The sequence below is a fragment of the Triturus cristatus genome, chromosome 4_1, assembly GCF_964204655.1.
Source record: "Triturus cristatus chromosome 4_1, aTriCri1.1, whole genome shotgun sequence".
Classification (NCBI taxonomy): domain Eukaryota; kingdom Metazoa; phylum Chordata; class Amphibia; order Caudata; family Salamandridae; genus Triturus; species Triturus cristatus.
This window is the reverse complement of record NC_140585.1, coordinates 1135999291-1136011794: the sequence shown is the minus strand read 5'-3', so window position 1 is coordinate 1136011794 and position 12504 is coordinate 1135999291. Positions and strand designations below refer to the sequence as shown.

Below are 12504 nucleotides of genomic sequence, written 5' to 3'. Positions count from 1 at the left end.
GTGCGATGCCAAACGGATTGCATGGTGGCACGATGCGCGTGATTGTGCGCGTGCTCGCCATGCAATCCGCTTTTCGGAGCACTTTTAAATGCCCCTTACTATAGTCTTGTTTTGCCATCGCTTGCGCGATAGCAAGGCGAGACCTAAAAATCACTACATTGTAAGTCTTGCGCATGCTCACCCTCAAGACGCACAATGTAGTGTTTTTTTTTTTATGAAGAATGTCGAGGACCCAAGATGAGCAGGAAGGAGAGCGGCCAGGCAGGGGTGGCGGCAAAAACACAGGTAAGTGCCTTCTTTATATCTTTTTAAAGCATTTGGGAGGGGAGCGGGAGCGGCTAACTCCGCTGCGCCACGGAGGTGGAGTTTATGCATACTCCACGTTCGCCACAGAGCACGGAGTAGGCAAATCTCTGCAAACTCCATTGGCGGAGCGGAGCTACCTGCCCAGTGTTACTTTACACAACTTTCCCACAAAAATTACGATTTTTTGTGGCGGAAAAGGGCATATTTACAAGGTGGCATTAAGTCACGCTAAATGGCTTAGCACCACCTTGTAAATATGGGGATTTACGCTACGCCACCAGAGCATTAGAAAAAGTGATGCTCTGGAGGCGTTAAGGGCTTGTAAATATGCCCCAATGTTTCAGAATCTCCCCCTAGGCTTTCAAAACAATGGTGCAGTCTATGCAAACCAGGCAAATATGAACCTTAGCCATGAGAAGTAGTTTATCAGCAGTTCAAACTATACCTACATTTGCAAAATATGCATGACTGCTCACTATAGGCATGCGTTTTGATCATGGGTGTCCTATAGCACCTGCCTTGATGCAGATGTCTTGGGTAGTGCAGATGGAGACTTCTGAGATACGGTTCAGGTTTGCTTCCTGCTTACAGTCACTACCCGTGTAGCAGTTACACATAAATTTCTCGTCCAGTCTCTGGACCTCTTCTGCAGTTGGCTGGCCAATGACCGAATAGTTCCCAGATGCCTCTGTTTTTATTTCGAAAATCTGTGGATTCAGGTGCAGGTAATCGTTGGTATTCCATGACTTCCTGGCACAGGCTGCTTTGCCCCCACATAGCAGTTCGCTGCACATTTTTGTTGCCAGCGTCACATTTATGATATAAGGATTTAATACATCCCTCAAATATTTGTCCAGAGTTTGGCACGTCTCCTGTAAAACAGAAACAATAAGCTCAATTAATAAACTGTTGAACGTGCATCAGTTTCATATTGTTTTTTAATGAGCAGGAGTAATGTATTTTTGAAAACGCTCCACATTAGGTTGCTTGTCATTCTAAAAGGCAGAGCAGTGTATTAAACAGCATTTTTGACTGGGGCTATTTAATGTCTATAGTTGTAAATGTAAGGCAGTCACTTGCTCCAAACATCTTTTTCCACCATATTATGAAAACAGGAATCTGGAGGTGATAACGTGTTACGAACGTTTGTGTACATTTGTTGTGTGGCATTTTGTTGTGGTGGTGATGTGTTTTGTGCTGCTGTGTTTTTTTTGCTGCATTAATGCACTGTGATCTGTGATCTGTTTTATTGTGATCGTGTTGTTGTGTTCAGTCTGCTTAGAAGAGTTGTGCCCTATTATGTTTTAAATATGTTGTGATATTGCTTTTGTGTAAGTTATTTAGTAATTTCTTTTTGATCTGTAAACAAATGCCACCACATTTCCATCCAAAAGCATTACTTTCTTTCAAAGATATTTTAGAAGATTTCCATGTACCACTTTCTAAGGAAGAGCTGGTCTTTCTCTTTAAGTACCTAAGACACCCCTCAGCCCAAAAATATAGCTGACGTGCTAACTATATGTGATACAGCCCAGTGATTGTAAGTTCATCTCCTGGGACCCCTGCAAATATTTATTAATGAAGGCGATTTGTACATCATTTTGTAAAGCGCTGCAAACCACCTTTTGATACCTTCACAGCTCTTCGGTATCATGATAAATTATGTAAACCATTTTATGTTTTTTTAAGCATCTGATATAGCAGAAATCTTAAGTCTCACTAATTATGAGTGAGACTCACACATTTGAGGTCGTTTGAGGTCCAACAGTAGACTAAATGTCACATCTGGTGAGAAGGGAAAGGAACTGAATTCTAAATATGGCTCTGGTCAGAGGACTGATCTATAGCAGCTTCTGAAAGATGTAGAGGTTTTTAGAAGCAATTCTACCACAAGAGAAGGCTCATGACTAGATAGCTGCTTTCGGCACATCAGAGTCCTGTTCCACTATTTTTGTAAGCCTGAAGTTCACCTTAGTAACCTGATGATGCTATTCTGTCAATTGTTTTTTTTTAAAAACATGTTTTATTGAATTTTTGAAGTACCTCGCCAGTGAGTATCTGACATACATCAATCGCATACAGGATGATAGTATGTCACATAAATCGGGATACCTGTAGGATACACTTTGCGAGCAGAACATATGTAAAAACCAAAACTTTACGCTGACTGTCCCACCCCCCCAGCATTGGCAAATATTATTGACAACATGTACACAATGAAAATACAAGTCAGACATAATATCGTATGAAATGGCCATTAACAACAAATAGAGGCAGATTCTTAAGGGGTTAGCAAGGGAAGAGTGGGAAGATCTATACCCCGGTAGGTAGCCCATCTAGACCACATTTTCCTGTGCTTTTGTGGGCATCCCCGTGCCTGGAAGACTGCTATTTCTGCCCCCATGCAAGTGTCAAGTGCCCCACACCATTTCCCCATTGTCGGTGGGAAAGTTCCTTTCCAAAGCTGAGCGATATCCCGCTTGGCAATCGTGAGCGCTAGGAAAAGTAAGTGTTGCTTGTACTGGATCCCCCCTATATCTTCAGTGCTATGAAGGAGGAACAGCAGAGGATGCAGCGGGAGGTCCCATGATAGTACCTCCATGAGGCAAGTCTGAACCCTGCACCAGAAGCGATGTATTGCAGGCCGGCCCCACACCGTGTGAAAATATGATCCCTCCTCCCTGTCACAATGTAGGCTCAGTGGGGAAGCTATAACTCCCATCCTCCAAAGGCGAAGGCGTGTATAGTATACCCTATGCACAAATTTAAATTGGATAAGACGGGATCTAGAGGACACCGCAGCGCCCCTAGGACTGGCGATAGCTTCTGCCCAATCGTCATCAGTCAGTTCAGGGATGTCATCTTGCCATGCCTTCCTGGTCTTATGGAGGGTCGTGGTGGCATGTGTAGTCAGTGTTTGATAAACCTGCCTTATTTTGTGGGCACCCAGGTCCCCCATATTAAGGCGGCCTCCAGTAGGTGAAATTCAGGGAGGTCATCTATGTGTTGAATCATTGTAGTGAGCGGGTGGTGGAACTGGAGATATTTATAGAATTGGGTTTTATGAAGTTGGAACTCTTCCTGGAGCTGCTGGAAATATTTTAATGTTGTGCCTCGCATGACATCTCCTAGAGTAGAGATGCCAATGAGATCCTACTTGTGGAACCCCCTCAAAGCTGTCACCTGGCGCAGGTAATTACCCTGCAACAATGGCATAGCCTGGGTCAGGCGCCCCCTCAATCTCATACAGCAGACCACATATCTCCATAACCGGATCGTCGTTCTACTAGCCTGGGGCAGAGAATCAAGTTTCTGCGTGCTGTATAACAACCGTAGGAGAGGAGTCCCTGTCATTACAGCGTGTTCCAGGGCATACGTCGGGTCTGTAGGCGTATTGTACTTCCAGTTGTTTATGACCAGGAGATGAGAGGCCGCGTAATAGGAGTATACATCGGCAGCAGCAATACCTCCACAGTATGTAGATTATATACATGTCTGCAGAGCTACTCGTACCGCACCTCCACCTGAGGAATTTATGAAGTATAGTATTTATTTGCATGAACCAGGACCATAGAATATAATACTTAACATTTTCGAGTTGATAAAGCATCCTGAAGAGAGATACCATTTTGAAAATTGCCAAACGTCCATACAACAAGAGAGATAGGGAAGACCATGTGGAGGTCTCTTCCTGAAGCCGAGCAAAAAGGGGATTGATATTACTCATCCAGGACGACTTGGGGCAGGGAGAAACATATACCCCCAGATATTGGAAGCCATCCGTAGCATGTCTAAGCTGAGATGCCCATGTACCTCTACCATGCTGCCCGCAGAATGTGAATAATACAGATTTGGAGGGGTGCGTAAGGAGGCCGGTGGTCTGGCCAAAGACTCGAAGAATTTGTAAAATGCGTGGGCCCGATATCCATGGGTCGGTCATGAAAAATAAAACATCGTCGGCATATAGTGCTATACGATCTGGTTGCGAGTTGGGCCAGTCGAAACCCCGGAGCACCGAATCACGGCAAACCCATATCGCCAGGAGTTCTACCGCCTAGGTGAATAGGAGTAGAGACAGGGGGCAACCCTGACGTGTGCCGTGGCCAATGGGGAAAGGAGGAGAGCACTGACCGGCAACACAGACCCAAGCCATAGGTTTAGTATACAGCAGGCGTACGTATGCCCGAAAACGCGGGCCAAAATTACTAGCCTCCAGAAGCTGGAATAGATACTCCCAGCTCAAGGAATCAAAGGCCTGATCTATATCTGCAAGGAGTATGACGGCGGGATGTCCCAGCTCAGGGGCCTACGCCATAGCGTTATGGACCCGGCAAATATTGTGGCGGGTAGCTCGATGTGGCATAAAGCCAGATTGATCCAAGTGGACCAGCTCTTTAATGCAGGTCCACAGGCGATCTGCTAAAACCTTCCCCAGGAGTTAGGGTTCAAAATTAATTAGGGAAATAGGGCTGTAGGAGGATGGCTCGTCTGGAGTACAGCCTAGTTTTAAAAAGAAAACTATATCCGCCTGACACCAGTCCCGGGGCAAAGATTTCATGTCAAGGGCCTCATGTATTGTGTCCAACATATGTGGACCTAACCCAGAAATATGAGAATGAAGAATTTCTATGGGGAACCCGTTGGGACCTGGGGGCCGACCGGGCTGCATCGTAGATAACGCCGCTGTTAAGTCATCCACCGTAATGGGGAAATCCAAGTGATCCCGCATTTGATCAGTCAATCTCCGGGGGGAATATCGCAAATTAATTCTGCTATGAGGTCCTCCGAGAGCTGTTCCCTCTGTGTGTATAGTGTGGTGAAGTAATGTGCAAATTCGGTAACCGCTGCGGGGGATGAATGCAAAACACCGTCACTAACTTTAATGGTTGGGACCACGGCTGGGGTGTTACCTGCCTGACAGAGTCTATGTAACATTTTGCTCGATTTGTCCCCCCACTGGTATATTCGGTGTTGAGATGCCAAACATATATCCTTAGCCTCGTCTATAAGGTGTTGGTGTAGCCGTTGTGAAAGATTACAATAAAGGGTAAGACTCGGGTCCGATGTGTATTGCGCCTCGAGTAATGGACATTGATCTTCCAGCTCCGTCCTCTGGGCAGAGCGCTTACGCTTGTCATTTGTCCTGTAACTAATGTCCACCCCACGGCGTGTAGCCTTGCATGCCTCCTATAGGGCCTCCTTGATCGAAGTGGAGTCAGTGTAAATGGTTAGGTACTCTTGAAGTGCACCGGTCAGGCACTCTTGATAGTCAGGATCTCGGAGGTGTCAATGGGACATCCGCCACCGAAAGAAGGGCGTCTGTGCGTACAAGTGGAGTGTCGCCCTGACTGGGGAATGATCTGACAACCCTCTGGGGAGGTGGGAAACCTGGGAAAACCTGTGGATATAGGTGTGTGGTTTAAATAGATAATCTAGGCGGGGCATGGAGCCATGGATATATCCGTGTAGCCTGTCTCAGTGGGATGGTATTCTTGCCATAAATCTGCCCACCCCAACATCTAAGCAAGCAACAACAGTTTAGAAGTCGGGGCTGTAGAACCTACACAAGCTTCACCGCTCCTATCAGGAGGTGCCATAGTGTTGTTCCAGTCGCCTCCCAGAAGAGATAGGCCCTCTGGAAGTTCGCCCCACTGGCGAGTGATGACGTCAACAAATGCGTTTCCCAGAGGTGGGGGTGCATAGATACTGCCCATGTTCAGTGGTTCCCCATAGAGTGTACCTGTCAAAAGGACATATCGGCTTCCAGGATCTGCCCAGTGTTCAATGTGGAGGTACGGAACACGGCGCTGAATCAGAATGGCTGTTCCCCGAGAAACCGTAGTGAATCCTGCACGATACACCTGTTGATACCTAAACCGGGCCAGGCATGGGGCCTTATTACCCAAGAGGTGAGTCTCCTGCAAGAGAAGGACATCAACTCCATAACGTTTGGCCTGTCTTAGAATGACCCCTCACTTTATTTTATTAAGCAGCCCTCGGACATTCCATGTTACTGCGGTTAATTCAGTCATGTGGGAAGTTACTGGCTGGGAAGCCATATGTACGGTATTGGAGCCAGATAGACTGGCCTGCCTGGTGGAGAGTGGGACACGTGTCTGCGTGTGTGAAGAAATAGAAAAAAACTACGAAACTCTAAACCCGAACAACACCCTTACCGACCCTCACCCCTCCCCCCGATACCCCCAGGAAATCAGAGCATTTGTCTCGGTAGAGAATTGCCCAGGACCCTGAACATAGATCCTAAAACCCTTCCTCTAATGGATCCCAACAGCCCGTAGAACCTTAACAGTGGGGTACCCATGTCCGGGTCAGTTCAACCATAGTGGAACGCATCCACCTCTACCCGGTGCCGGATAGACAGGTTAGTTTTGAACTGCTCCAAGTCAACTGCAGTCCATTGGTAACCATGCTAGCGTAAGGTAATCAAGGCATGCGGTCAGAGGTGGATGATCGTCGTGTCGACCCAGAACAGTGTCGTGGCTTGGATTTCGTTCTAGGTGGTCTATTCGTTTGTGAGCTTCTGGAGGAGTCAGATTCCAGCAGCGGTGGGGAATGAAGTTTCAAATGCATCCACTCATCATACCAACCAGAGACCGCTTCAGGTGAGTCAAAGAAGAATGTCTTAGAATTATACACCACCCAGAGTCTGGCCGGATATAGCAGCATGTATGAGACATTCAGGTCTTGTAGATGCTTTTTCACTGCCGTGAAAGATTGCTGCTGCTGCTGTACCAAGCAGGTATAGTCCAGGAAGATCATTATGGGCTTGGAGTCAAAGATGAGTGTATCCCTGTGCGATTGTGCAAACTGAAACACTGCATCTCTGTCCGCATAAATGAGCAGCCTGGCGATAACCGGCCGAGGAGCCTCTCCAGAAGGCGGCCTCCAAGTGAGCGCCCCATGAGCTCTATCGACAATTAAGCACATGGAGAGCAGTTTGACAGGCAGCAGATCCTTGAGCCACGAGGTAAGGAAGTGGTTTGTATAGTTACCCTCACAGTCTTCTAGAAAACCAACAAAGCGTAAGTTATTGCGCCGTGCGTGACCTTCTGCATCCTCCGCCTGTGTGGCTAATTCTTGAGAGAAGGCCGTAAATTTATTGGCACACTGCTGGAGGGTCGTAACATTGTCTTCTACCGTGGACACTCTCGTCTCAGCTTCAGTGATCTGATCCACAGCTTTCTTCAGGGTCCTGACGTAAGAAGGAGACTTTTGTGCCTACTGCGCCGATCTTAGACTCCAGCATGTCTCTCGCCTCAGTGATGGCCGCAAACAAAGCTGCATTGTCTGGGATTGGGCCAGATGGGGAACTGCCACTTGCAGACATGGCATATTGGTCCATGGTGCTCTGTTCTGGCTCGAGGCGTTAGGCTTATTCTTTCCCATCGCAAACTCTTGTCACAGCCACCGCAAGGAGACTGGTTAGGATTCGGCTGGGCACGGGATCACGGCCGCACCAATCTACCACGTAGGGGACACTGGAGAAAGCGCAACAGACTTGTCCTCACGGAAATCCCCACTGCAAGGTCACAAGCCTTACCAGGCCTAGCCCAGCTGCCTCCACAACCCACAGCAGAAAACCAAGGAGGCTCCTCTAGTGGGACCTGCTGCACCGGACCACCAGCCCGCCAGTACAGATCTCTGTACTGGGGTGAATGTATGACATTGTTCTGCATTTTGTCCATCAATTGTTCTTTTTACATTTGTCACCCCGAGTGGAACGGGCATGCCCAGACGTGGGTCCTGTGCTCTCCATGCCACTGGAGTCAAGCTATCCTGGCTGATGAGGGCTGAAAGCCCAAAACCAGTCCTACAATGCTTGTTTCCAGTCCAGGGACGACCTGGCCTGGCAGTTTGGGCTGGACTGTTCCCATTGGGCGCAGGGTCAAAACTGATTTGCATATGGCTGGGTCCAAACTGTAATGGCATGGTGAGCAAAAAAAGATGGATTTAGGCCCAGATCTCTGTACTGGGGTGAATGTATGACATTGTTCTGCATTCTGTCCATCTATTGTTCTTTTTGCATTTTCCCCCGAGTGGGACGGGTATGCCCAGACGTGGGTCCCATGCCCTCCATGCCACTGGAGTCAAGCTATCCTGGCTGATGAGGGCTGAAAGCTCGAAACCGGTCCTACAATGCCTGTTTCCAGTCCAGGGAGGACCTGGCCTGGCAGTTCGGGCTGGACTGTTCCCATTGGGTGCAGGGTCTAGACTGATTTGCATACGGCTGGGTCCAAATTGGAATGGCATGTTGAGCAAAAAAGCAATAGATTTAGGCCCAGATTTCTGTACTGGGGTGAATGTTTGACATTGTTCTGCATTCGGTTCATCAATTGTTCTTTTTGCATTTGTCACCCCGAGTGGCACGGGTATGCCCAGACGTGGGTCCCGCGCTCTCCATGCCACTGGAGTCAAGCTAACCTGGCTGATGAGGGCTGAAAGCTCGAATTCGGTCCTACGATGCTTGTTTCCAGTCCTGGACTTACTCTGCTGGTAAATTCCATTCAAGAATGTAGTCTATACTAGGGTGAAGCCTTTGTTTATTTGTCATGAGGTTGTTGGAGTTGAGGTGGTAGGGGTACTTCATCATTATGTCTGTACTTCAACTCTTCGGATTCCTAGATTTATTAGAAATCAACCGTTCTCTCACTGGCAATGGCCTTTATAAATGGCAGCTCAACATGCTGTACCCTTACAGTGCATGTAATCACTTTTCCCATTAAATCTGTGCATATTAAGGTACTGATGGTGTGGTTAGTGTTTGGGGATGTTTTATGACTTTTAAAAAATGGATACCACTTCCAGCATTTGTCATTGCAATTTCTAAAAAAGACTGCAAGTGAGCGGCGCTTTTTGGTTAACAGTGACTCAAAGAGAGTATAACTTGATGTGCATGTTCAAAGAGCAATTCAGCTCAATTTTCACTGCATACAAGAGTACCTCAGACCATTAAAAAAAATAATGCAATAATGCAAGCGATCTGTTTGTTTTCTACACTGTGTCTTCGCTGGGAGTCTGTGGATGTGAGAGGCCATGTAGCGGTACAGGGTGCTTGTCTGTGGTACTGAGTGGAAGGAAAGGATGCATTCAGATGCAGCAGGATGCGACTGAAAGTCGATGTGTACTTGAATTGTACATAGCACGCCGTGAGACTTTAGAAAAAGAACAGTGACAGCTGGCATGTACCAATGGTGGTGAGGCGGGGGCACTCCTTCCTTGAACGTTTTCTGACAGCTCTGGGTGCATAGAATTGCACTACCCAATCCTGGTGCTGTTCTCACAGCATGAGAGCAGTGCCAGGATTGGATAGACCAGGCTCTCTCAGCGCCCCTAAGAACATTTGAGGTCTGCACTTTCTCTAACCCAGCTGTCTAAGACAGCTAGGTTAGAGAGGTTTAAAATGCACATGTCTGGCTGGCCATCCCAAGACGGCCGGCCAAAGAGACATTCACATTTTAAATTAAAAGCACACAACTCCCTGCTGTTGCCACTCAGTAGCACTGGCCCCACCCAGTTCTGACACTTAGTTCGGGATGGGTTGCTGAAGAATAAAATGGTAATAAATAAACTTCATTACTATTTTATTTTTCAGTTCTGGGGCTTGTGGGGCAAAGCTCCAATGCTCAAATGGAGGAGCAGCCCCTGGAAAAGGATACAATTGTGGCAAGTTGTCATTGAACATTAGCAGAAGTGATAGAAGCAGTGCACTCTTGTTTTATTTGCTGGAGCTTATGAAGATTTGCAGTGTTAAAGAGATTATATTTAGCTTCCACTTTTAGAGTCCTTTTAATGACTTAGCATATTTTGTTAGATGGTGATTTGAACATCTTTTTCATTAACACTAGAAAAGGTCACTCACACATTTCATTTTGGTAAATGTTGTTTTGTAGTCTGCACAGTTAGTTCCAGGGAAACATACTAGAACGCAGTGTCCGTGATTTGTTATGTACTCATAGGAGGCTACTCTTTACCTTCAGACTAACTAACAATGTTATTCTGCTTCTCTAGCAGAATTAGTTAAGGCTGGTGTTTTACTATTTAAAGAGCATCTGTGTTGAGTTTGGGGAGAGGCACTTCACACCTCAGTTATCATGGAAGCTGCTGTGAGCTGTGACTGAGATGCAGTTCTGCAGGCCCTGACCTTCACCCTAAGAAGGAAGATAGCCGCACAAGCATAAGTGTGCAGGACTGCAAACTCAGACGGGAGTTTTTTGTTAATGCACCGAGGACGGCTTCCTGAGACATTACACCAAGGTTTGGGGTTAGATCATTTCAAAAGGGTCTGGCACTATCGCTAGTGTAGGGATATTAGTGATAGATAGGACTAACATTGGAAACAATTAACATTGTTGGATTGTGTGTGTTTTTCACCATTCTGATAATGTTTATAACAATGATTTGTCTCATCTTTCTAATAATCATAGTTCATGTTTTATTTACACGGACTAGATCTTTTCAATAAACATTTGAAAATGTATAATTGCTTCTTTTCTTTGTGAAACTTTAGGCATGCAAAAGTGACAACCAAAAGTGTTAGATTTATTTGCATGACTTCCTTGGGAATGGGAGTGGTGATGTTTGAGGTTACCAACAACATCTATAACTCTGGAGGTTTAGGAGTTTAGATGCAGTACTGTGAGCTAGCCGAACTGGTATTACTGATGATATAAGAAGATTCAGTCTCGGTATCATGAAGTTTTGTTGACCTAATACACATTCCTACTAAATTAATAGAAACCTTTTAACAGCACGTGAGGTAAAAGAAGAAAACTGTCGCGTTGCATGTTGGAGTTCATCTGTTTTATATATAACTAACATTTTGCAGGTGATTATATCTGAACTATGTACAGGCGCAAAGACTTTGCAGAGTCGTAGCATTAAGAAAGATGGTTTGGATTTACATTTTATTCATTGTGAATATTACCAATTTTGCTGCTTTTGAAGGTCATCTTTGCTTTTATGTGTAGTTTGCAAGTGTTAGAAATGGGGTTTCTGGTTGGCTAGAGTATGCACCTAAGCCAGGCAGAACCCAACACTATGGTCAGGGTAAGAGAGCTACACACACAAGATAACCCCTGCTCACCCCCTTGGTAGCATGACAGAACAGTCAGGCTTATCCCAGAGGCAATGTGTAAAGCGTTCGCACAACACACACACACCAGTGACACAATAGGCACACCACAAAAAGAGACTCCACACAGTGGTATAAAATAATATCAATCGTGTTATAAATATATACACAAAAGACCACAATCACATAATTCACTTTGCCACTAGGCAATGCTCATAACAATACATAGATCATAAATGACTTTGCCAACCAGGCAATTGTCATCATATCACATGTAGGGCAATAACATAAAGACATATATACTGTCTATGTCATACATTCCTTCGCCATGAGGCAATTGTGATAACATACCTATTAGTGCAGTATTTAAATACCTATAATTGAACACCATACTGAAAACATTATGCCTACCATCAAAGTTAGTGCAACAAGTAGCTACTGGTAGGAATGCACACTTTATAAAGCATCCTCCACAGGGTAAACATGTTTTTATATTGCATGAATGCTTCAGGGCCATTAGAAAACAGACAGACCTTAGAGTGCCCAAGACTGATAACAATGCACATATGTCAATTAGACAAACAAAGCATCACTTTCAGTGTACTGGAGCACTTCGCACAGAAATCAATTTGTAATTAAATGCCTTCGGGGCCATGCAACCCAGCTGAGCGTGCGGCCAAATACCAGCTAGTCGCAACCGGCCTGACCCTCACAATGCAGCCTAAATTGAGGCTGGAGCAACTCAGGTTTACCACCGGTTGCTAGCACTACCATGAGGTGGCTTGATTGTGCCCCCTCTCTCTCCTACTGGTGGCTGCGCGCGTTACCACGGCACTGTGGTGAGAGCTGGAAGATGCCAAGTAGAGGGGGGAAAAGGCTCTGACCCGGTCCCCTGGCCAGGAACAGCAGATTCCTCAGGTCAGCGCCCCTGCTGCATGGAGTAGGAGGTGCAAGGGGTTTCCTTCCCCAAAGAAGAGGTGGCAAACCTCCTGGTTACTGGAGCACACCCTCGTGGTGCACAGGCGGTCCGGCGGCCTGCTAGGCACGGCTGTGGTGATCCATGGCTTCGCTTCCTCACATCGGGAGGTTGCTAGGCAACACCTACT

The 12504-nt window shown here is 46.3% G+C and overlaps 1 protein-coding gene across 1 annotated transcript in view; it reads right to left on the bottom strand.

Annotated features, from left to right (window-relative positions):
* Positions 1-800: 800 nt before the first annotated feature.
* LOC146856163 (hyaluronidase-like) overlaps positions 801-12504 on the bottom strand; it is a 229529-nt gene continuing 217825 nt past the window's right edge. The window contains exon 3 of the mRNA XM_085650706.1: positions 801-1178. Coding sequence (XP_085506832.1) covers positions 801-1178 — 378 coding nt within the window. The remainder of the gene's footprint in view (positions 1179-12504) is intronic.